Consider the following 26,116-nt stretch of genomic DNA (forward strand, 5'->3'; position numbering starts at 1 on the left):
CTCCAGTACTTTGGCCACCTCATGAGAAGAGATGACTCATTGGAAAAGACTGTGATGCTGGGAGGGATTGGGGGCAGGAGGAAAAGGGGACAACAGAGGATGAGATGGTTGGATGGCATCACCGACTCGATGGACATGAGTTTGAGTGAACTCAGGAGTTGGTGATGGACAGGGAGGCCTGGCAGGCTGCGATTCATGGGGTCGCAAATAGTCGACTGAGCAACTGAACTGAACTGAGCAAACTGGGAGAATTCAGCATTCTTGCAGCATTTCTAACAGCAGTAAACCTCTGAGGTGCATAGAGAAAGAAAAGCAGCAGTAGATTTCCCAGACTGCAGAGGCTCAGAAAGGGAAAGAGGAGTTGACTTCAAGAAAGTCTTAACTGAAATACAGAATGAATTTTAGTCATATTCAGTTGCATGTTGATTACACTTGCTGACTCATTTTGCTTTCGGTGCACTTTGGCCATATACTGAGAAAGCAATAATAGCTGTTGCTTTTTAATGAGGAGGATAAAGCCAATACATATAAAATGTTAAAAGGCAGCAGATAAGCATTAAAGGCAGTAGAAGAGATGTACAATGGGGGCTTGTTCAAAAAGAGTTCAATGTGGGAAGAAATAACTGGAGATTGTCCCAGTTTCTGAATTATATATATCCTTTTCTCTGCTACTGTCAGCAGATTAGTCTGGGCTTCTGGGACTTTATCCCTATTGGTGAAAAGAAGAGAAGGGAGGAGAGCAGAGGGGGCCAAGAGAGAAGCCTTGACCCCTGGGTCTGCTCTTGACAGGTAGAGAATAGATTTCATCCCATTCTTTTCTGTTGAGACCTAGACTGTGTTTGGGAAACATACCTGTATTTTGGTTTTAACTCCTACTGAAAAATATCTGTAATTTTGAGACCTCTAAATAAAAATCATGAATAAGTTCTCTTTTAGAGATCTAACACATAATTCTCTTTGGTATGGAAAGATACTTCAGCATCTTTTCTTGGGTCCATAACAGGATGTGATGGAGTGGAATTAAAAATTGCCTTGTGTAATAAAGTGAAGTATAATGGATATACTTCTGTTCAAGTTACTTGGTCTGCCATTCCACTCAGTGGATCTGTGAGGCAGATAAAAGATGCTGTCAAGCCTGAAACAGTCAATTCACATTGCTAAACTCAGGGAATAATTGTGTGACTCATTTGAATGATTTCTCCACATTGACCGTGAACTGGAAGGCACTTTCCAGGGGGCTGGGATTTTGGGTGGTGATGATTCTAGTGGTGTCCTCCATGAAGAAGCTGAAAAATTGAGAGTCATAGAGTGACTTTCATTAAAGAAGACTGACCCCCTAGTCTATTTTGTAGACAATTTAAGTGATTTTCAAGAGTGTTGAAACGTCAAAACTTAATTCCCACTTAAGATGGGATTTTAAGAAGAGTTTTCAGTTCTCCCTTGGCAGTGAAACAGTAAGTCTGGGGACTTGAGGGATTGGTGCCTTTACTCAAGCTAGAGCTAAGTGAGAAAGATCTTTAATAAGAATTCCCTCTGTGGGGTATTGGCAATGAACTTTAGAAACAGGGATATGTGATGCTTTGTTTTAGGTTCTTTCCCTGCTGTAAATACTCACCATTGATTTTAAACTAAAGTAAGCATCAATTGTACCACCAGCCTTGAATTATTAGTGCCTTGACGCATGGAGAGAGGGGGCTGCCGTCATTAAATAAGATCTAAAATACTTGGTACAGGTGGTGTCACCAGAGTATAAGCACTACCTAAGTGTTCAGTCAGGTTATTATGTCTAGGGAGTCAGAAAGTGCCCCGCGTGGAGGAATACAGAGCACACAGTAGGAAGTGATGAAAGAGGAGCTGAGAGGAGTTTAGAGTGAGAGCTGACAGGTGACACGGAAGACGTTTAAATCCTCGTCTTCACTTCCTCTCATTGCCAGCCCTTCCTCCCCCACATCCTAAGGAACCCCAGGAAGCATGCTTGGCTCTCAACAGTTACTTGAGTAGTTGCTCCACTTGGATATTAAAAGAAAGGGGGATTTTTAGAAAGCTAAAACCTTGTGACAGCAGGGGAACTAGACAAGTAGGTCTCAAAATCTGCTCAAGAGGACTCTGGGCAGATAGGAAGGGAAGGATGGGGGGAAGGAGTAGAATATCCACAATCTAAGAAAACCTTATGCTCCTATTTGGCTTTTCATCCTATTGTATACCTGATAAGTTACTAATATAAATTACTTTTGCACCGACTAGGCTATGAAGCTCTGTGTGTTCTGTTCAGGATAGAGTTTTCTCAAAGTAGGCACCACTGAATTGGCCTGAGTTCTCCCCTTGTGGATAACTGTATTTGCAATAAGATGTCTATGGTCTGTTTGAACTAAACAAAACACAAATCTCTCTTTCTTGTTTACACCAAAAAAAAAAACACCAAAAAAAAAACCACCCTTTATTTTCCTTGCCTTCAATCTTTCCCCTAGACCAAAACAACCTGCACGTTGCAGACAGATTAGTCATTCCAGAATAAAGCTTTCTTGGCAAGATTCTCAAGTGGCTCCATGGCATTTATGACACTGAGTCCAGCCCCAAGCTGGAGGCCAGCTCTCCCACAGCTGGCCCCTCTGTCACTGGTACCTCTTGGTGTGCATGAACCCCTGACCCAGCTGAGGCTTATCTCTTAATCCAGCTATATTTACATTCGCTTCTTCCCAACTCTAAACCCCTGTTCTCTTGCCACTGAATTCAATTTTATCCCCACTTCTAGGCCTCACTGAAAAGCCGTCTTTCTTATGAAAACCTCCCAAGTATTTTAGTCCATAATGATTTTCTTTTTCCTGCATTTATGTTGACATTAGTCATTTGGACTCATCAGTGAATTAAACAGTTTTTTGTTGAGTGCTAACAATATGTGTGGATGTGAGAGTTGGAATATAAAGAAAGCTGAGCATAGAAGAATTGATGCTTTTGAACTGTGATGTTGGAGAAGACTCTTGAGAGTCCCTTGGACTGCAAGGAGATCCAACCAGTCTATCCTAAAGGAGAGCAGTCCTGGATTTTCATTGGAAGGACTGATGTTGAAGCTGAAACTCCAATACTTTGGCCACCTGATATGAAGAGCTGATTTGAAAAGATCCTGATGCTGGGAAAGATTGAGGGCAGGAGAAGTGGACGACAGAGGATGAGATGGTTGGATGGCATCACCGACTCAATGGACATGGGTTTGGGTGGACTCTGGGAGTTGGTAATGGACAGAGAGGCCTGGTGGTTCATGGGGTGGCAAAGAGTCAGACACAACTGAGCGACTGAACTGAACTGAACAATATGCCAGGAACATAATATAAATAAGTGTGTTATTTGATTATATTCTGTTTTATATTTCTCACTTATTTATATATGTATTTTCTTACTGCCAAAAAAATCCCTGTAAGAACTGTTTTCTTACAGAATTAGGCACAAAGTAGGAATGCAGAAAATATATCTTGAATTCACTACAGTATATTCATGATAAACAACTTAGGATACAAATCACTTGGTAACTTGTCAACTTATGATCACTCACTGTATTAACTGGGTGATGAGTCTTAATAATAAACATTTTTTATTATGCTTGATCGAATTAAATCTTGCATCGTGACGGATTTTGTTTAAAAGTTTTTATTAATAGGTCTTTTTCATAGCTCAAAAAGGGGGTTACAGATGATAATCAGCAGAACAATTGAAAACAAAACCTCACCTCCTTAGAGTTAGCCAGTGTGTAGACTTTATTACATAGGCACATATTTTTTTAAGTAAACTTTTTACATAAAATAAATCACAACACTGAATGAGGATGGATGATGAAGAAAGGAAAACCCAAGCCTTGGACCAGCTGAATCGTTCATTGGGACCCTGGGTCCCTCCATCCTGACATATTGACATTCACGATGAGCATCACAAGTGGAGAGTGAGGAGGGGGTGCTCTTTTATCACTTCCAGGCTTAACACACTGGTTGTTTCATTTCCTGAATACGGTAAACTTTGTCTAGGTTCTGTTGGCAGGCTGACACAAAGGTTAAATGAACGCTGACTCAGTGAGAACTGTTCATATTCTTCCCTCTGCTACCCCAGTACTTCAAAACCCTTAGACGCTCTGGTCCAACTAACTGCTTGCTGTCAGGACCTGAGTGGACATCTGCTTCCCCAGAGCTGCTCCCCTTGGGAACCACATGGGGGCCCTGACCCTGAAGCACACGGAGGCAAGACCTCGGCGCTTAAGGCTTCAGTCACAGTGTGGCTAGAGGGAGTCCGCAGCCAGCGCTGAGGGCTTGATCTGAGGCAGAAGACGGGGCCGAAGGAGGAGGAGGCTGGAATTTCTTCCTCTGGCTGGCTGGAATCAAGCCATTACATTTGACCAGCTCTTAGTACTAGAAACAAAATCATACTAACACATACCACAAAGGAGATGCTACTTTGTAGCTTGTATGTGGTTTTTAAAAAATAGTTACGTTTTCCTGTTACTAAAAGATTGGATAGGGAGGGAGGACCCGCCCTTTCTCTAGTCTGGTTTTGCCATAACTATGTGACAGATATTCCCAGAATCTTTCCTGTTTTTTCTTCCTTCGATTTCCAAAGTCTTTTATATAAAAGGACATATTTATAAATTGGTGGTCAGCCGTGGCCCTTCCGTATCTTGGAGGGTTAGACCTACTTGTTTCGGGTAGTATCCAAATCCTGTGAAGTCCTCTTCACCCTCACACCACTGTTGGGCTGGATGATGCTAGGGGAACTTCCGGAGCAGGGTGCCAATGAGATTACGATCCACCATGTTTCTCTGTGTTTTGAAGGCAGCTACTAAATAGAGGGTTGCAGGGTCATCTGGGCAGACGGTCAATGATAGAGACATAAAAAGGGGAAAGATGGGCCAGCTGCTTTCCCCAGTATTCAAATCTTAAACTTCCTGCTTCTCAAGACTGTATGAAGAGTCCTATTGACATGGAGTATGACTAACGGTGGCCCCAGAGCATAGTTTATGCAAGTGGAGCTGGAAAGGACCTGAGGGAACAATTAGTCCAGCATCTTCACTTTTTTAGCTGAGGTTTCTGAAACCCAATTGGAAAAATACCCAGTGACTTACCATGATGATTTTCTCTATGACCGTGTCCTTTAAAGATTCCTAGAAACCCCGGTTCTCTTTACATCAGCAGTCCGCAGTGTCCTTAGCTCCCATTACAGAACTGGCTGCTGGGACAGAACCTTGACCAAATACTTGTTGAACTCAATTAACTCTATTGTTTATCCCTGCCAGGCAAACTTAGTATTCCTGGAGCTCCTTACTTTTAAGGGATGACCTCTCATTCACATATTTTGAGGTTTGGTGGCCAGTGCTCTATTTGTCATTTCTCTGTACTTTATATTTTTTGATTCTGTTCTTTCATAACTTTTCATTAAAGGCCATTATTATTTTCCTCTCTTCAGGCACTACCAAACACATTACTATGGATATTTTCTGCCTTTACATGCCTGGAATATTACAAATTCAGAGATACTTTTTTTTTCCCAGTTGTTAAAAGAACTAGACTCCTAACCAGACTTGTTAAGGCACAGTAGTAGAAATGTAAAAATTCCATTTTCCTGGTTTAGTGAATACATGGGAGAACACTACTGATACACACATTTATTTTCTACATTGTTGACTGCCTTAAACATCTCTTTCACTTTTAATTCCTTAAATACATAAATATGAGCCACAATATCGAAAGCAAGTTTCATTTACAAAGAACATAATTAAGAAATGCAGAAACAGTGACTTGTAGGGAATTGGCACTTATAGATTGGTCATGTTTAGAAAACATGTTTAGAAGTTGGTGAGAGTGCTATGACTAATTTCATAAGAGCTGTCACGGTTCGGATGACACTCATTAGTGAAATGTTAAGAGATAATTCCTTTATTGGATGATATTTTTTGTGGATTTAGTTTTTTGGCCAGTTTTGTTTGAAGTTCCTGTTGCATTTTTAACATGGCCTAAACTCTAGATATGCCAGAATTAACTTACAATCATCATTCATAGAAGAGTTAAAGTTACCATTCCCAACTGAGAAAATTTTTAAAAGTAGGCTCGATGGCAGCGCTTCCTATTCACATCAACTTAATATTTTCAAGAGTTGGAGGAAAATTTCTGGATCATTCTGTTTTCCCACCACCATGAAACTTATGAGATTTAAAGCAGTTCTGAAATCCTGATGTTACTTGACAAGTTTCAGCTTACTGTCTCAGGCCTCCTTACTATCTCAGGCCTCCTTCCTACTATGATAACAAAATAAACAGTGACACTGGTGAGTGGTTACTGTTAGGGAAAACAAAAGACCTAGCACACAAGACTGCCCATGATTCTAGCAAATGCTTCCTTCTCCCACTGACCATTCGAAGAGACAAGGCTCGGGCTCACAGAGCTCTCTGACTTGCCGGAACAAAACTGAATCAGTAATCCAGACTATTGACAGCATCTGTGCTGCTGTTATCTTTGGGCACAAAAATGTTTTTCAATATGAATAAGGTTCACTGTAGTTTAAATTCAGCTGCACATTAAGTGCTTAAGTGCTGACAGTTGACAGTGGAGGCAAGAAAAGAAATTACTTAAGTGCTCCAGGAAATGAAAGCATGCTTGTTTGCTTTAAGGTTAATGATGTTTGATGATAAGGAAGGGTTAGGTAGTCTTGGAGTCTCAGGGTCAGTATTCATTCAGCAAACATTTACTGAATACCTAATAATTTTTCTTTATTACATGAATATGTTTGTCCTATCGGAATGGATTTAAGGTAGCTGAAATTTATTATATTCCAAGTTTGGTGCTAGATAGTAGAAAGAAAGAATAAGATACATTTCTTGCCTCCACGAGTCACATTTCTTGGGAATGTGAATTTCTAGGGTCCTACTGATGCTAAAGCCGAAACTCCAATAATTTGGCCACCTCATGTGAAGAGCTGGCTCATTGGAAAAGACCCTGATGCTGGGAGGGACTGGGGGCAGGAGGAGAAGGGGATGACAGAGGATAAGATGGCATCACTGACTCAATGGACATGAGTTTGAGTGAACTCTGGGAGTTGGTGATGGACAAGGAGGCCTGGCGTGCTGCGATTCAAGGGGTCACAAAGAGTCAGACACAACTGAGCGACTGAACTGAACTGAACTGAATTCCAGTATACTCTTGCCTAGAGAATCCCATGGACAGAGGAGTATGGTGGGCTAAAGTCCAGGGGTCACAGAGAGTCAGCTATGAATGAGCGGCTAACACTTTGAAGCTCCTGCCCTCATCTATAAGATCTGAAAAGAAATTACTCTCATTTCAAATAAGAAATATTTTACATTGAACAACATTCTCAGGAATTCCCTGGCAGTCCAGTGGCTATAACGCAGAGCTTTCAATGTGGTGACCCAGGTTTAATCCCTAGTCAGGGAATTAAGATTCTGCAAGCCATGCAGTGCCCCCCACCTCCAAAATAATGTTCTCAAGAGTTATGAACCCTGAAAATAATGCAGGATGGTCAGGGCAGGTGGGGGGTGGGGGACAAAATAGAAAAAAAAAAAAAAAAACTGTCCAGATTATATTTAAGTGAAATACAAAATTTTGATAAGACCTAACTAGTACTATGTTCTCAAGAGTAAGAGTGGCAAACGGGGGGGGGGGGGGGGGGTTAATGGTCTCCCCCCAAAGTACCTCATATTCTCTTGTCTGATATATCATAATGAGAGCATTTCTCATCTTCCTTTACTATGAAGTCATAAAGCAAGTCACCAGCCTCAAAAAAAAAAAAAAAAAAAAAGGACAGCTCTTGATATCAAGGGACATCTAATTTATGTTCTAATAGTAACAGTCTGTGTACTGGTAAAAATGAATTCACTTCTAATATTTTCACATTATTGGTAACATAAAAAAGGAATATTTGTGGCTATAGACACACAAAATAGAAATCCAGGGTAGCAAACTTAATCTGCATATCAAAAAGGTATTTGTCCAACTGTGTTTTCCATGTAGGCTATTAACAAAACTACATAGAAACTATGTCTAAAAATAAGCAGTCTTACATTTTGCAATTCCCTAAATGCTACCCATAAACAATTTCTAAAATACAGAGGAAAAACAAATCTGATGAAATCAAGATGTTAAGTTTTTAAAAATGAATGATAGTTTGAATGTAGATAGCATGGAAGGAAGTTTTCCAACCCTTGGTTTAAAAAAAAAAAAATCCAGGTAAAGCACAAAGGCAATGAGAATTAACCAATAGGAAAAAAGGCTCCAACCATCAATACATACGCAATGCTAGCAGGTGAAGCGGAGCTCTTGAGAGGGTGCACGGGCTCTAAACTTGGGTAAATAAGGTGCTAGAATACGCTTGACCTTGACAACTCTTCCACCCATCTCAGTGATTCTATGAGGAATTCTCATGAGCTTTCAGCACAACGGGGGAAGGACTATGCCTTGGAGTCCCCCCACTTGACAAAGACCTCTAGAGGAACCCACCGTATTTCAAAGAGCATGAAAAGCCACTTACAAACTAAAACCAGGTAGAGTTAGAGTCCTATTACTGCTGAAACTAAACATCTATGTAGAAGGTATCTTGGTAAGAACCTTGCCTACATCCAATCTTAGAGTCCCTTTCATGGCATTTAGGAGAGATGGATTATTTTAGCTTTTGCTTGGGTATCTATAGCAACTGGAAATTCTACTAGTTGAGTCCATTCCTCTTTAGAATAACTCCTATTACAAGGTTCTTTCTTGTGTTGAAGCAAACATCTGTCATCTATTAAGCTCCTCTTTTTGCCCTTTGAAGCAACACAGGAAAAATCCAGTTCCTCTCCCCTTTTATAGTTCAATGGAGATTTCAAGGCAGCTATTATATCATCCTCTCTTTTTCCCTTTGCAGCTATACCTTCTGTTCTTCAGGGGAACTATTTCCCGGTTCCACATATAATCAGACTCTTCATGGTCCTGGCCACCTGACTCTGGATGCAATAATTTATTAATGTCTCTCTTAAAATGCGGTTCCCAGAAGGGAACCCAGTCCTCCATGCAGATGTGGACTGAGCTGTGCCGCGTGCAGGGCTCCCTGGATTTCTGTCACCACAGGCCGAGTGTGTCCGTTTAGCCGTGAGATGCCCCTAACTCAAAGCTGGACTCATATTTCCCTAAGAAAACATTCCTACAAAAACTGCTGTGCAACCAGGACTTTCTAACACCTTTCCCATTAACACACACATCGTGCACACATAGGTGCCCTCGTCTATACTCAGAAGGTTGCATTTAAGAAACTCAGAGTATGGGAGTCTCTCGTTAATGCCTGTTCAATTTTATCCTTTTAGTTTCAGTCTTATGTTCACATATTTCAAAAATTATAATGATTTCTGTATCCCAATGTCAGTACATAGTTAGAATTCAGTGAATATTCATGGGATGAATTAATCCTGAATCTACTAGTCAACAGACTAGATATATGTGTCTACTTCTGGGTCATCTATAAATCTGATAGGCGTACTTTCTGCCCCCCTTACTCTCTTCTTCATCAGAGAACTAAGAAGGCAAATAAAAGCTGCCTTTAAATTGTTGAGCTAGTATCCCCTTTGGGATGCGGAGGTACAGGATGTGAGCAGGAGCAGATGAAGAGAAAGAATACTGAGTGTCCTAGATCCTTGGAATCAGGATTTAAGGTTCCCAACATTAGAAAAATATGGCTTCCCCCTATCTCTACCCTAGAGTCTTCTGCCTTTCAGATCTATTAGAATACTGTGATTATCAAACTGTGGATTTTTAGGAAAAACTCATACAAGCTTAATTTTGAAACAGCTTTTAAAATGATCTTTTCAAATTACATTTCCTGTAAAGTCTGAGTTAGAGACACACAGCTGTCTATTGGCTATGAGGTATAAAATGGAGTTCCCAAAATGCCCTTGACAAATGCCTGAGATAATATGTATCCATTTATTTCAGGAGTCAGAAATGGCATATATTTTTCAGTGTGAATTTAGAAAATCACTGAGCTTGAAGCTGTCTCCTGAATTGAATATTATCTCAAAATGAACGTTCCTTTTCCCCGGAACGAAGAAAAATAGCTCAATTTTGCTTTCCCTTCAACAGCCACTCTGCAGAATACAGGGCTAATTACGGAATTTAAAAGCATCCTATTGTGCCCTTTTCCCCATTGTCTATTGTGACTCAGGATGGTGAACCCTGGGACTGACACTTTAGAAAGATGGAAAAAGCGTTTCAATCTTGAACCCGGAAGAAAACATTTCAGAAACGTCCTTCTTGCATAGTGCTAACATTTGAAGCACAGAGACACCTATGAAAGGTCTAGCAGACCCAGAGAAGAAATTGGTTTTGTACCTTTTGTCATTTTTTTCTCTAGAGGGAATGATGGAGGTGGAGTCTTGGTTAATTAACTTCTCAAGAAACTGTTTTCCAGAAATTGATTGACAGATGAACATCAAGAAGGAACCGCACCAACGCTGTAGGGGGTGGCGGGGGTTGGGGGGGGCGTCTTTTCCTGACTATTATCAGTCACGACAAGCCACACGCAAGAGCCGTGAGATAAGCAAGAGTGGAGACGAGGCTTAATTATACGGTAAGCTCCACAGGCCAGGGGACCCGAGAGCTTCAAGCATAGTCAGAGCCTCTCTCAGGCAGCCACCTTAGGGTTCCTGTTAGAATACAGGTAACTACAAACAGGACGGTCCATACCCTGTTCCCCACAGGGAGGAGCCATGCTAGGTACTGACTTGAATTTCAGCTATTCAGGAAGACATCCTATCGGGCCACTTGGGTCAGGAACCCCTGCAAGACAGCCTCATCACTGGACCCCACACTCCTTGGGATTTTCCATGTCGTCTCCTTCCAAGTCCAGCTTCAAACTCTTTTTTTGCTCAATTTCCACCTGTCAAGGAATAAACATCGGAGAGAAATAATCAGAAAGAAATATCAGGAAAACATCCCAACAACTAACCAAAAGAGAAAAACCTCACTACGTTCTTTGAGAGTTGTCCTTATAGTTTGGTTAATGTTCTGGGGTTTAGCCACACCAAGCTACTGGGCCTGTGTACATTATGGCTTTGAATGTGCACATGCCCTTGGCTTGGTCTGGAATTGCTCTCCCTCTCAGTCCACCTGGGAAATCCTTCTTTGCCTTGCACAGTTGCTCAGAGTCTCCTGTAAAGCTATTCTTGACTCCCCAGGTAGAATCAGGTGCCCCCCTGTGTATACTTCCCCTGCACCCTGTATACTTGCCCAGCCCCACTACACCTCAGGCTCTGTAAGACAGGGCAGGCCCTTTTTAACTGTTAAACCCCAACAATACAGGCATACACAAAGGTTTATCAAATGAATGGATTTCTTTGCAGTTGGCTGTTTACACTCTCTATGACTTTGTCCCTTTAAACAGTCTGCGGAGAATTCCCTGGCAGTCCAAAGGTCAGGACTCTGCACTTCCATTGCAAGGGGCACAGGTTCGAACCCTGGTCAGTGAACTAAAATCTTACCTGCCGTGCGGCACAGCCAAAAAAAAAAAAGTGTCCAATAGTATTTACAGTTCTGCCTGTATCTTTTGCGAATACTATAGCTGTTAATTATAAAGGGACTAATCAATTAATCTTGTCTTGAGAGTGACACAGCTCATCCGAAGCCTTTTGAGAAGTCAGGCAGGGAATCTTTTGCGTTACGGAGCTTCATAATGAAAGCTGCTTCCCTCAATACCGATATTTATAATAATGAGGGAGAGAATTCAAGACAAAACAGCTGACTATGGTCATATTTGAAGTGCTGAGTTTTTTTTGTTTTTTTGTTTTTTTTTCTGGCCACAAGATGGAGTATTTGTTCTTTTCGGTAGTTGAATGTTTTGGATCACACAACTAAGGAAACATTTAAAGAACAATTAAATGATGGTATAAATCTAAGCATGTTATTATGAATAGAAAATTATTAAACCGCTTTGCCAAATCCTTCTTCAGTATGTACCCCCCTCCCCATTTTCCATCCCCTTTGGCATTTAATCTCCTGTGTGTGTGCTCAGTTGCTTCAGTCGTGTCCGACTCTTTGCAACTTTATGGGCCTTAGCCCGCCAGGCTCCTCTGTCCATGGGATTCTCCAGGGAAGAATCCTGGAGTGGGTGGCCATGCCCTCCTCCAAGGGACCTTCCCAACCCAGGGATGGAACCCGCACCTCGATGTCTCTTGCATTGGCAGATGGGTTCTTTACCACTAGCATCTCTTCCTACTGAATCTCTTAACTCCCCAGGATATAATCACTCTTTATGTCAGAACTCTCCAGCTTCACGGCCCCCTATGCAGCCCTGATCCTGTTACTACTATAAAGGTTTGCTTGGCTTTTGAGATTGCTCTGTTACAGCCCAGTGACCAGGTCAGATGTGTCTTAATGTCACTCAGATCCACTTCATCAACATCTGCAGCTGAAATATACTCTTAGAGTTAGCATTTTCCTGAGCCTGCCTGCACTTCCAAGCCCACTCCACTGCACATAAATTATATGATAAAAGAGTAATAATAATCCCCTTACCCCATGACTCTTTTGTTGTTGTTCATGACAACTGAGACATTATATCCTCCTCTTTCATTAGCCTCTATTTCTCTTTCCAGCCTTTCTGTTGCCCACGAGTGGGATTATTCATTTAGCTCGGAGCAGACTCAAGCCCAGCTATGCACAGCGGGCCACCTCCACGGTGGCTGGAGCGCCCGTCTGCACCCCAGGCAGGCATTGCTAAAAGGAATGGGAGCAGGGAGCGTTTGGGGGTAAATAGACAGACTTGGAAGCATTAGCCAGATGCCCCCTGAGGCTACCTTGTAGCTGTAGTGTGCGGAATAATTGACCCACTTCCTGACGTCCGTCTTGTCTTCCACAGAGATGGATCTCACAGCAGCTTTGGAGGCAGACGTTGTAGGCATGCTGAACTCGACATTCACGTGATTGGCAAATCTGGAAGGCACTTCCCGGTCCGAGCCAAGTTCAAGGTGGCAGAAGAAACAGTGTGGGTGACCAGAAGCTATAAAAGAAAAACAAAGAATCTAGGGTTCGGGTTCTTTGGCGAAGAAATGGAAGGAGAGCCTGAGTAACAAACAAAGGAGGCCTGGCAGCCTTTCAGAGGGTCCAACGCTGAGCAGAGGACTGGCCTTGGCAGAAACCACACTGCGTGTATATGCCTCAGACGTTGGATGTAACACTGTCTCATTTTGGTAGCCTGGTATCCTAGCAATAAAACGTGTGAAATGAGGCTCACTCCACCTGCTCAGGTCAGAGTGCCACGTGAATACAACACAAATACCAAGAAACAGAGATTGTAGATTGGCAGAAAGGAATAAAAGAGATCAGCACTTAGCACCTAATAAAACATCCAAGACAGCAACCTGGAGCAAAATCATCAATTTCTCTTGAAAGCTGAATTGAATTTTCTTCATAGCCGTTCATATTTTTTTTTAAATGCTTTTGGCATGTTTTCCAGGTGAATGAAATATGTAAACAATAAAGCCCTTAGAAACTGCACATAAGCATTAGGGAAGCATGGTTTCCCAGCTGTCTCCCTAGGAAGACATCTTTCCCAGTGGTAAAGAATCTGCCAATGCAGGAGACCCGGGTTCCATCTCTGGGCCATGAAGATCCCCTGGAGGAGGAAATGGCAACCCACTCCAGCAGTCGTGCCTGGGAAACCCCGTGGACAGAGGAGCCCGGTGGGCTACAGTCCATGGGGTCGCAATGAATTGGACACGACTGAGCATGCAGTCATGCCCATGGAACACCGGAGCGAACACAAGACTAACAGCCAGGACCTGTTAGTCCTGGATTTGACTTGCAACTCTTCTAAGTGTGAGGACCGCACACCCAAATCCTTTGTTCTCTCCAGGCTTCTTCCTCAAGGATGAAGTGCGGAGTTGGGGGTTGGTGGGAAAGGGTGAGCTGAAAAAGGCCAGGCATCGGCCCTTACTGCTATTTAACTCTGTAAATCTGTGGCTGGTTCTGCTGTATCTGGAAGGCAAACTTATGGTCTGATTTTCATCTTTAGATTGTTACCAGATTATTTGAAGCAGAAGAGCCAGAGCTGAGTTCCCTGCCTCGCCACGGACGCGTCGCCGCCGCCACCGGTCAGACGCGGCAGGAGACGTTTTCGGAGAACCCTGAGCCAGGTTATGAGCGAAGTGTTTGCTGCAGATTCTCTCACTGCGTCTTCACAACCGTCCTCTGAGGCTGTGCTTTGTTTGTACAGATGAGGAACTAAGGCTTCGGGAGGTGAGCTCGGCCGCCCAGGATCATAGCTAGCAAGTGGCAGAGCCAAGAAAACTGGACCCAGCGGTCCGCCTCCCAGACGCTCTTAACCGATTTGTCTCTGAGACAGCCTCACAGTCCTCAGACCTCGGTACCAGGGTTTGCAGGGTGACAGGGGTGGAGAAAAAGCCTTAAGGACCCCCGTAAAGCAACTCACTAAGGGATAAACAGTGTGCCTCTGACTTCATGATGTAACTGAAACAGCCCTTGTTATCTGAGTTTCCCCAAATAAACAATTCCAGTTTCCTCTATTGGTCTGGGCAGGACTTTTTAATCTCGGAGAGTGAGGACATACACACCCGCTCTCCAAGGAAAACATTACGGAGTGAAGTATTTGTTTTGCTCTGTTTCACAAATGTAATACATTTCAGTGGTTCTTTCTAAAAAGTAATACTTAAGAAAAAGATTGCAGTTTTTTCGGAAAGGAATTTAAGATACATGTAGTAGTAAAAATTACATTATTTGAAAATGAATTGATTCAGCTTTTTTTAAACCGTGTAACCACAGATGTCAATATACAGCCATCACTTACTGAACGTTTATTACAGGCCAGAGACTGTGCTAAACACTTAAAAGCATTATCTAATTTCATTCTTATTAATGAAATAATAATATTAATGAAATAATAAGGGTATTAATAATGCTGTTTTATAAAAAAGGAAACAGAGATTTCTCTGAAAGGTTTAAGTAAATTGCCTGAGGGCACAGCCATTAAACTGTAGAACTAGGAATAAAATTCATATCTAAGTGACTCCAAATTATGTCCTAGACTCCTCTCAATATATTGCTATTCAGATCAGATCAGATCAGATCAGTCGCTGAGTCGTGTCCGACTCTGTGACCCCATGAATCGCAACATGCCAGGCCTCCCTGTCCATCACCAACTCCCGGAGTTCACTGAGACTCACATCCATCGAGTCAGTGATGCCATCCAGCCATCTCATCCTCTATCATCCCCTTCTCCTCCTGCCCCCAATCCCTCCCAGCATCAGAGTCTTTTCCAGTGAGTCAACTCTTCACATGAGGTGGCCAAAGTACTGGAGTTTCAGCTTTAGCATCATTCCTTCCAAAGAAATCCCAGGGCTAATCTCCTTCAGAATGGACTGGTTGGATCTCTTTGCAGTCCAAGGGACTCTCAAGAGTCTTCTCCAACACCACAGTTCAAAAGCATCAATTCTTCAGCGCTCAGCCTTCTTCACAGTCCAACTCTCACATCCATACATGACCAAAGGGAAAACCATAGCCTTGACTAGACGGACCTTTGTTGGCAAAGTAATGTCTCTGCTTTTGAATATGCTATCTAGGTTGGTCATAACCTTCCTTCCAAGGAGTAAGTGTCTTTTAATTTCATGGCTGCAGTCACCATCTGCAGTGATTTTGGAGCCCAGAAAAATAAAGTCTGACACTGTTTCCACTGTTTCCCCATCTATTTCCCATGAAGTGGTGGGACTGGATGCCATGATCTTTGTTTTCTGAATGTTGAGCTTTAAGCCAACTTTTTCACTCTCCTCTTTCACTTTCATCAAGAGGCTTTTGAGTTCCTCTTCACTTTCTGCCATAAGGGTGGTGTCATCTGCATATCTGAGGTTATTGATATTTCTCCCGGCAATCTTGATTCCAGCTTGTGTTTCTTCCAGTCCAGCGTTTCTCATGATGTACTCTGCATAGAAGTTAAATAAGCAGGGTGACAATATACAGCCTTGACATACTCCTTTTCATATTGGGAACCAGTCTGTTGTTCCATGTCCAGTTCTAACTGTTGCTTCCTGACCTGCATACAGATTTCTCAAGAGGCAGATCAGGTGGTCTGGTATTCCCATCTCTTTCAGAATTTTCCACAGTTTATTGTGATCCACACAGTCAAAGGCTTTGGCATAGTCAATAAAGCAGAAATAGATGTTTTTCTGGAACTCTCTTGCTTTTTCCATGATCCAGCGGATGTTGGCAATTTGATCTCTGGTTCCTCTGCCTTTTCTAAAACCAGCTTGAACATCAGGAAGTTCACGGTTCACATATTGCTGAAGCCTGGCTTGGAGAATTTTGAGCATTACTTTACCAGCATGTGAGATGAGTGCAACTGTGCGGTAGTTTGAGCTTTCTTTGGCATTGCCTTTCTTTGGGGTTGGAATGAAAACTGACATTTTCCAGTCCTGTGGCCACTGCTGAGTTGTCCAAATTTGCTGGCATATTGAGTGCAGCACTTTCACAGCATCATCTTTCAGGATTCATTACAAAGTAGATAGAGGAGTTTCTTAATTCAATAGCAACCTCAACAACAGTTTTATCTCATTGCCCTTATTTACATATTGTTGGAACATTGAAAACCATAACTTTCCATAAAACTGACCCTCCTCTTCTCACCCCACCAAAGAGTAGTCACAGCAAATTCTATGAAAACAACAGTCTTTCTTAAGTTCTAGCATCAACCAATGGATGCTGGGGCTTGTGGACAGATGTGCTGTGTGCTCAGCTATGTCTGGCTCTGACCAGCAGGCTCCTCAGTCTCTAGCCCACCAGGCTCCTCTGTCCAGGCAAGTTTTTAGGCAAAAATACTGGAGCGGGTGGGTTTCCCTGGTGGCTCAGCCAGTAAAGAATCTGCCTGCAATGTGGGAGACCCGGGTTCGATCCCTAGGTCTGGAAGATCCCCTGGAGAAGGGAATGGCAACCCACTCCAGTATCCTTGCCTGGAGAATCACATAGACAGAGGAACCTGGTGAGCTATAGTCCATGGGGTCGCAAAGAATCGGACACGACTGAGTGGCTTAAACTTTCACTTTCACTAGAGTGGATTGCCATTTCTTACTCCAGGGGATTTTTTCCAACCCAGGGATCAAACCTGCGTCTATTGCATCTCCTGCATTGGCAGGTAGAGTCTTTTTTTTTTTTAATATAAATTTATCTATTTTAATTGGAGGCTAATTACTTTACAATATTGTATTGCTTTTGCCATACATCAACATGAATCTGCCACGGGTGTACACGTGTTCCCCATCCTGAACCACTCTCCCACCTCCCTCCCCATACCATCCCTCTGGATCATCCCAGTGCACCAGCCCCGAGCATCCTGTATCATGCATCAAGCCTGGTCTGGCGATTCGTTTCACATATGATATTATACATGTTTCAATGCCATTCTCCCAAATCATCCCACCCTCGCCCTCTCCCACAGAGTCCAAAAGACTGTTCCATACAACTGTGTCTCTTTTGCTGTCTCACATATACGGTTATCGTTACCATCTTTCTAAATTCCATATATATGTGCTAGTATACTGTATTGGTGTTTTTCTTTCTGGTTTACTTCACTCTGTATAATAGGCTCCAGTTTCATCCACCTCATTAGAACTGATTCAAATGTATTCTTTTTAATGGCTGAAGCAGGCAGATTCTTTACCACTAATCCATCTGGGGAGCCCAACAGATAGGGAAGTGCAATTTTGAAAGCTAGTATAGTTTAATTCATTGGAATTAAATTAAAATTGAATTTATTGACTCATTGGAAAAGACCCTGATGCTGGGAAAAACTGAAGGCAGAAGGAGAAGGGGACGACAGAGGATGAGATGGTTGGATGGCATCACCGACTTGATGGACATGAGTTTGAGTAAACTCCAGGAGTTGGCAATGGACAGGGAGGCTTGGCGTGCTGTAGTCCATGGAGTCGCAAAGAGTTGGACAAGGCTGAGCGACTGAATTGAACTGAACTGATAGTTTAATTCACAGTAATGTACTAATTAGCTCACAGATTATGTCATCTTATTCAATGATGTTGAGAAAATTTAACATTAAAATTCAGACTGCTATTTTTCATGGAAGGGGAGCCCTACTGGAATTGTTTTCTCTTTATCTGATCTAACGAGAACTGGAATTCCAGCCAAGAAACCTACCTGTGCAGGACAGAATGTTTTGTTCCCCGGCAGACAGCCTGGGAAAGCACAAAACTTGTTCTGAGTGCCTTCTAGGAATCAGGAACGCCCTTGGGGTTAGGGTGAGAGGGAGAACATGGATGGGCCCCGCCGACGGGAGCCATGTAGGAATCTAGTGGGGGGCTTGTTAGCCTTTTGCGGGCTTGTTGGGATGGCCCTGCTGTGGCTGCAGGCTTGGGGTGCTGGCAAGGCCTGGGATGCCGGCCTGGCCATAGCTGCCTCTTGGCCTGACCGTCCCGTCTCCAGGAGATAGGGTTACAGAGCCTCTGCAAGTGGGATACACGGGCAGAGGTTCAGTCGTCTTCCACTGCAGAGACGTGAGGATTCTGACAAATAATAGCCTTACAAAGGCACCTTCCCAAAGCTATCTCTAGACGGAGACAGAAGAGCTCAGAAAGGCGACAGTTACTAATAGATCATCACCAACTTTCTGGGTTCATGGGTGGAGCCCCGGATGGGGAAGGCAGGGGGCTCAGAACACCAGCAACAGTAAAACCCTGCAGTCTGCCTAGAATTCAGATCCTGTACATTTCCAGTTGCCAGAAATGGGGTGCTATCAATTTCCTGAACCGATACAGAAATATACTGTTAGCCGAAGTAGAATAAGAAGTTCTCGTGGCGGGGGGGATTTCACTTCTAAAAACATACAACCATGACAGCAAATCAGTAATTGAGGAGGCGGCGGGGGTAGGTTTAAGTGAGAAACATCCCCAGATATTCTTGCCATGTCGTGTATTTTAACAATCGTTAACAAGTAAGGTGCCAGTAACCTGGAAATAACCTACGCGATATATAGGCTGCATTGACCTGGCCTTGAGCCTGCTGAATACTTCCTGCCCTGGGAAGCCTTAAGGAAACTAGTTGCTGTTGCTTGAGGACAATGTATTCCCTATCCTGTATCTACTTCTTTTTTAATCTGGTAACAATCTTTTTGTTTTTTTTCCTTCTCTCTCTCTGAGAAATACTCTTCCCCAGCACTGCATCTCAGGAGAAGGAAATGGCAACCCACTCCAGTACTCTTGCCTAGAGAATTCTGTGGACAGAGGAGCCTGGTGGGCTGCTGTCCACAGGGTTGCACAGAGTCGGACACGACTGAAGCGACCTCAGCTGCAGCAGCAGCAGCAGCCCACTGCGTGTCATCTTGGTGGTCATGTCAGTCACGACCTTTGAGCCTTGGGAAGTGACACGAAACGGCTTGTGGTGGTTTGTCCCAACGGCTGCAGCCTGAGGACACCTCCCAGGGCTCCTGCCTTCCAGAATTATCCTTTCTGAAGCCTGCTTGATCCTCTAGTTCTCCAAGACCACCTGTATCTTCCTGACAGTCTCCCTTTTTTTGCTGAAAGAAGCCAGTCAGTCTCTAGTGCTTATAAAGCCCTTCACATGGTACCTTTCAATATTTGAGAGAAGGAACTTTGAAGCAAAGGAGGTTTGTGAGGAAACTGCAAATCCCTGTGCTCATAATGGAAGTTACTTCAAGTTTGTGTCTGTTTTGTACGACCTAGCGAGAGGCAGCGGGGGTATCAAGAATAAAAAAAGACCCTGGCTGTGATGGGTCAGGTCACTCCCGGTCCTTAATTTTCTTGTCTGTGTAAGGAAGAGGTTTGCCTAAGTCATCCGCCAGGTCCCTTCAAGCTTGAAAATCCAGTTATTTCATAAAGCAGTGACCTGAATCCATGCTTCCTAAATTGCAGAGCTGAAAATCCCAGTAAACACAAACTGGAGGCCCTGTTTTTTGTGATGTCACCCCTCCAGCAGGTTAAACAGCGATTTCCCCCCTGTGACCTCAGTTCTGTTCTCAGGGGGCATCTGTGCCACAGGAGAGGTGAGAGGTGAGGGCCTCTTCTCTCTGCCATCAATTCAGATGGGCCAAGACAGAAATCCCGGTGCTGTCAGCCAGGTGATACCGTGCTGGCCTCAGAGAAGTGAATGAGCAGGTGCCGAGAGGAAGGCTTTAAAAATCCTGCCCGTTTAGCAACAGGGTGTCCAGTCCAGCCTCAAACACAGAAGCCCAATTGTCCCTTCAGTCTGCGCCACTACACCCAGCGTCGGACACAGAAAGCCCTGGTGTGTGTCCCCCGCCTGTCTCGCTGGGGGAGCTGACATGATCGTATTGCCTCTTGGCTTCATGTCATATGGCATCTAGGGTAAAACACAGCCACTCCACACTCCCAACAGGAAATGAAGACTCTAATTATGTTGTCAGGATTTAACAGGGAGAATGGCATAAAGAATATCTGCATAAGGGAAAGTTTAACCAACAGTTTTTCCAAACATTTGTTATTGCTGTTGGCCACAATACCTTTGTTTATTACAGATGAGAGGTGGTTTAAAGGACCATGGGCTTTATTGCCTGCCATTGGGATCACCCAGACTTACTCTAAGAAATAAAACTATTAGAGCTGGTTTGCTCACTCCCGAGTTTTGTCATTCCACCAAATCTCAGCGGACCCAAGAGGAAAGCCATTGCCTTTGGGCTCACCCAGGCAGACAAGCATCCCTGCTCACTGAGCGCAGGCCAGCAAGGGCTGCCTCCTTTGATCAAACACTCCTTCCTTTACTTTTTGTCAGAGTTCCAGTCCTTCTGGACCTTCATGTCCTGGCTGTCTGCAGTCTGATCAGAGGCCCCTTCTCTCTCTCCTTCTCTCTCTCTCTCCAAGTTGCTCAGTCGTGGACAATTCTTTTGACCCCATGCACTGTCTGCCAGGCTTCTCTATCCGTGGCGTTCCCAAGCAAGAATACTCGAGTGAGTAGCCATTCCCCTCTTCAGGGGATCTTCCCAACCTAGGGATTGAACCCAGGTCTCCTGCATTGCAGGCAGACTTCTTTACCATCTGAGCCACCAGGGAAGCCCCCGGAGGCCCCTTCTCCATGCCCAAATCCCAGCTCTAAGCTTGGAACATTATGACTGACGGGCCTTGCACAGGATTGCTGGAACCATAAATCCAACTCCCCACCTACACTGTACGCAATTGGCCATCACCTGGCCCTTTTACCTGCACCTGGGCAGGGAAACCTGGCATGCAGCAGCCCGTGGGACGGCAAAGAGCTGGACATGACTCAGCAACTGAACAACAACAACAGGATGCAGATGTCTCTTCAAAACCCAGAAGCCTTCTAGGGTCTGAAAAAAAAAAATAGCTTCCAACACCAGCTAAAACTTTGAGTCAGAAAACAAATTCATAAGCTGTCTTAGAAATGTGCTTGGCAACCCCGCTGAGAAGAAAAACGCATCGTTTCAGGAAAGAAGTGTGAAGAAGGTAGGGGAATAAAAAGATGGAGTGACCTGGGTCATGCAGGTTTGTGACTTAACCTCACTCAAATAACTTGTGCTTCCTGGCCGTCCATTCCCCTGACCCTGCCCATTACCATTCCCCTCACATAGCACAAAACCAGCACTTCACAGGGGAAGAGAAAGTGGGCACTTGGATCCCAGCTCTTTTGCCCTGGTGTGGCGGCTCTCAAAGAAGATGAAGCTCTGCCTACCTGAGTTTTTGTCGGGCAGTCGGTTTATCCTCCACACGATGGCATTGAAAGCGTGCTCGTACTTGGCAGTGCCCAGGGTGACTCTCATGACCGGCTCAGAGCCGGAAATGCTGGCTGAGCCAAAACTCGCCCCCCGGTTCACTTTGGCTTTCAGAGACTTCTCCCCCAGGACGCTTTCCCTGCGGAAGTTTTTCACCCACTCGCTGGGCACAGGGTAGCGGACCATCACATTCTCGCAGGGGACCTGGGTGAGGGGGTCCCAGTTGGAGGAGAAGCCCGCCGACATCCTCAGCCAGCTCTGCACCTCCACCTCCGCCCCGTGGATGCTCGCCGCCGTCCTGAGCGTGAAGGGCAAGGTCTTCTCGGCGAACACAGTCCGGAACCGCATGAGCTCGAAGCGGCAGGCGTCCAGAGGGTTGAAGAGAATGACGCGCGAGCCGCGGAACACGTCCTCATCCACGCAGCCGTGAAAGCGGCACTCGTGGAGCCGGATCCATTTGGTGGTAGTGGTGGGCACGATGTCCTGGCGGGACACCACCTCGTTCCCTTTGACCAGGACGTCGTTGAGACCCAGCCGGCACTCGGCCAGGCCGGAGAGGAAGCTCAGCACGTGGATCCGTGTCAGGACACGGTGCTGGAGGATCTGGTTGTCTCCCTTGCTCACGAGGCCAGAGAATTCATCTTGGACGTCCACCGTCATCTCCTCTTCTAGGTAGTTCAGGCCGACCGTGCTCAGCTCCGTTGACAACACCGGCAGCTCCATGAGGCGGTCCTGAACCGCACGGATGAAGCTCAGGAAGTCCTCGTAGTTGGTGGTGCCCAGCTTGATGACTTGCTCCCTCTCGGCCAAGTGGGCCACGGCGGGTTTAGGCTGGTACTTCTTCTTCTCCTTGTAGTTGACCCGGTCTATCCGCAAGCTGTGAATCCTACCGTTCTCGTCATAGTTTTGGAGCCGGGGTTCGGAAATCTCATGGCACATCTCCAGCTTGAACTCACGGAATGGCCTCTCCAGGCCCTGCTCGTAATACAGCTGCAGGTAACCACCGTCTGTCAGTTTGACATAGATGGGTCCCCAGTGCCTGGAGGACATGATGTTCTTCTTCTCGGGGATCCTAAGCATCATGGGCCACCCATCCCTGGGCGGGGACTGCTCGGAGCCTGCTGGGTGAGCATCCAGTTCAGCCCAGGCAGCCGGGTCATCATCAGGGAGTGTCACACCACCCAAGTGGTCGGAATCCTCGATTTGGAGCTGCTTGAGTTTTTCCACAGCATCCGAGCGTGACTGGTTTCGGCTCGAGTCATCAAAACTGATGGCGTCCCGGTAGACGACAATGAGGGAATCTCTCTGGCTCTTGCCTGGGGTACCGGACACAGAACTGCTCTGGGCTCGCCTCTCCTGCTCCTCAAAGAAAGCCCGGAAAGGGTTGATGGGGGAGGGCTGTACATCCTGTAGTGTCTCATTCAGAAAAGGATTGGTGGCCCTCCAAGGTGGAGCCTCGGGCACAGCAGGCAGATGGCTTACGGAGGACACATCTAGCTTCTGAACTTTGGAGAAGTTCATCAAAGTGCTCTTGGGCCGTTCCCTCTTCTTAAATGACCCTGTTGAGTTGTAAGGTCCATCTGGGGTCACAGAGGCGAGAGGCAGTGTTTCTGGCTTCAGAGGAGATGTGATGGGGGACAAAGGGCCGCTGATTTCATTGTCATCAAAAGTGACCCAGCTGGGGAAACGCGCAGAGGTCACTGGTGTGGCGGGGTGCCCGTTCACGGCCGGGCTGCCGGCCTGCCAGCTGATGGCCTCCATCTCTACCTCTTCATCCTCCTGAAGAGAGGAGGAATTGTCTGAAAGGAAAAGGAGAACATGTGAGGGACTGCTGTTCAGGGCCTCTAGGAGTATGGGGACGAGGGAGTTTTGCTAGAATTTTAGCTGGAATCCAGTAAATTCCTAAGCAGTTCATTACCTGTCTCAAGTGTTTAGTCTGGCACAGCTCTTACAGTTTTGTAGTAAGCACACCAGAGAAAGTAGAAGTCGCTCAGTCATGTCCGACTCTTTGCAACGCCATGGACTATACAGTCCATGGAATTCTCCAGGCCAGAATACTGGAGTGGGTAGCTTTTCCCTTCTCCAGGGAATCTTCCCAACCCAGGGATCGAACCCAGGTCTCCCACATTGCAGGTGGATTTTTTACTGTCTGAGCCACCACAGAAGCCCACCAGAGGGCCATACCTTAAATGCAGTAAGAATGCAAATGTCAATACAGAAGCACTGAGAGAACCCAGGTCCATCACAATTTAAGTCTTATACATCCTACTTTATTTTATAGAAGTTTCTGGAATAGGGTTTTTTTTTTCTTTTTGACTCTAATGTATGTATTCTTAATTTTTAAATATCAAAACCACCTCTTACATAAAATGATATAAAGCTGATCACATTGAACAAAACAAGCCATATGCTCTAAGTCATGATATGACTGTGAACAATGTAATTGGAGGGATTTTTACCCAAATGTGATCAATAAATACTAAAGACAAAATGCTAACATCCTTAATATGAAATGTTTCATATACAAGTGAATAAGAAGATATAAAAACTTGAAATAAAGGCAGAGGACAGATAGATAACCCAGGAAAGAGAAAGCAAAAATGTCTAATAACTACGTGGGAAATGTTCAATTTCACTAGCAATAAGAAAAATGAAAATTAAATTCCCCCCAAATAAAGTGAAGATTTTCCAAGTTTTAGTATTTGATGAGGGTAAGGGTGCTATAATATAAACAGTAAATAGATCCTCAATGGGACCGTAAGTTGCTACAAATTCTCTGAAAATGGTTTGGCCATTTGTATTAAGGGTCTTACAATGACTTAGTAATCTTACCCTAAGGAAATGAATCCAAACTGTGAACCAAGTTTGGGGTGACTGTTAGGAAACTGAGGCACACAGTGGAATAACACGCAGCCATTAAAATGTTTACAAGTCCATAGAAACATAAGAAAATGCTCCTGATATTAATCTCTTCTTTTTTCTCTAAAATATTTTTCCATCTTGGGGTTTATTTTATAAAGGACAACAAAGATATTATAAATAAAACTCCACTCTTGCAGAGCCTTCAAGGAAGGAGCTGCAAAGCTGAGTTTCAAGGCAGGAAAAATCCAAACCTTTTCAGTAAAGACTCTGTGCGTCTGCTGTGGTCGTGCGAAGGGAGAGGGGTGTGGGGCCTTTACAAAGCCAGGAGTGGATTCTGATGAAGGAATGTCCAGGAAAACAAATCAGTGTCTGGCACAGAGCCATTGCTCAGTAAAGGGTTGTTGACTGAATGAGTGAGAAAAGAAACTCTGCTTTGGAGCAGTTGTGTTCTCTCTGTCTCCTTAGACATGTGTATCAGGATCTCCATTCCACCCACCATTTCCACCTCCAGACATTTGGACGCAAAGAGAAATGAATATTCAAACAGTTGAGTTTTCTTACCATCCTGCTAAATCTTCATGAATATCATACCCAGCCACACCAAATCAGCAGTGTGACATATAATTAGACATGTAATTACATGTGGATGGGATGGCTACCTGTCATCCATCTTTCAAAGTATATTTATTCAAACAAATAGTGATTACCTCTACTGAAAGCATCAGTTTGAAAATGTAAGCTGAATACATGTGCACACACACATGCATACCCACACTCACCCCAGAAATAAAATGAGCAAAAAGTATTTTCTGTATGTATAGCATCACAAAAGAATTTCAAAGCGTTTTAAAATTAAAGAGGAGGCTCTCCTTCAAATTAATGATTAGTGTACTTTTGTAGATGTAAAAGTGATTTATTTTCTGGAAAATGAAGGGAAAAGAATCATAAAACAATCAAGGTTTGTAGGACATATTTTACTACTACTACTACTACTATTGTTACCATTATTATTACTGTGTGGTGGTTGTAATGAGGCTAAAGGGAACAATGTAGCCCTAAGTAAAATATAATCACTTCCTTGAAACAGTAACTGAACCTCCCTAGGGAAGGAGATGTATCACAAAATGTATCACTTTCTAATGAAGCAGCTCTATGGAGCTTTTGTGGACAGTATTTTCACTCAGACAGTCTGGTGCTGACTCACCCCTTGTACCAGGGATATCCTTTCTGCCTTGGAGCTCAGGACTACTCCCAAGCTTCACATGTACCCTAAGTCCTTTTCGCTTGGAGGGTGGATTCAGCCAAAGCTGTTTATTCTTGCTGCCAAAGGATTCTCTTCTGTTGGGAATTTTGTCCCCAAAATAGCATTTACCATCCTCTCCCAAACTGAAAAAAAAAAAAAAAAGGGAAAAAAGGCCTTTGTCTCCGCTGAAGATAATTTAATTTTCTTACAGTAAGTCTTAGAATTTTAAGCCAAGTTACTTGAAATCACACCAAGTTATAGACAGTTTTGAAGCATTAGACT

At 44.2% G+C, this 26,116-nt stretch overlaps 1 protein-coding gene and 1 long non-coding RNA gene across 6 annotated transcripts in view; one reads left to right on the forward strand and one right to left on the reverse strand.

Annotated features, from left to right (window-relative positions):
• The window catches only part of LOC129621885 (uncharacterized), a 44,258-nt gene extending 29,722 nt beyond the window's left edge, over positions 1–14,536 (forward strand). Inside the window, exons 2-3 of one of the 2 annotated variants that reach the window (XR_008699788.1) lie at positions 12,871–13,467; positions 14,026–14,536. This is a non-coding gene — a long non-coding RNA (uncharacterized LOC129621885). The remainder of the gene's footprint in view (positions 1–12,870; positions 13,468–14,025) is intronic. The other variant, XR_008699789.1, reaches the window with a different exon arrangement.
• The window catches only part of STON2 (stonin 2), a 172,496-nt gene continuing 153,009 nt past the window's right edge, over positions 6,630–26,116 (reverse strand). For 3 of the 4 annotated variants that reach the window (XM_055538821.1, XM_055538819.1, XM_055538817.1), the window contains 3 exons: positions 21,690–23,528; positions 12,809–13,011; positions 6,630–10,893 (listed from right to left, as the gene is read on the reverse strand). In XM_055538821.1, coding sequence (XP_055394796.1) covers positions 10,810–10,893; positions 12,809–13,011; positions 21,690–23,528 — 2,126 coding nt within the window. In that variant the 3' untranslated portion in view covers positions 6,630–10,809. The remainder of the gene's footprint in view (positions 10,894–12,808; positions 13,012–21,689; positions 23,529–26,116) is intronic. The other variant, XM_055538820.1, reaches the window with a different exon arrangement.

Source organism: Bubalus kerabau, chromosome 10, assembly GCF_029407905.1.
Source record: "Bubalus kerabau isolate K-KA32 ecotype Philippines breed swamp buffalo chromosome 10, PCC_UOA_SB_1v2, whole genome shotgun sequence".
NCBI lineage: Eukaryota > Metazoa > Chordata > Mammalia > Artiodactyla > Bovidae > Bubalus > Bubalus kerabau.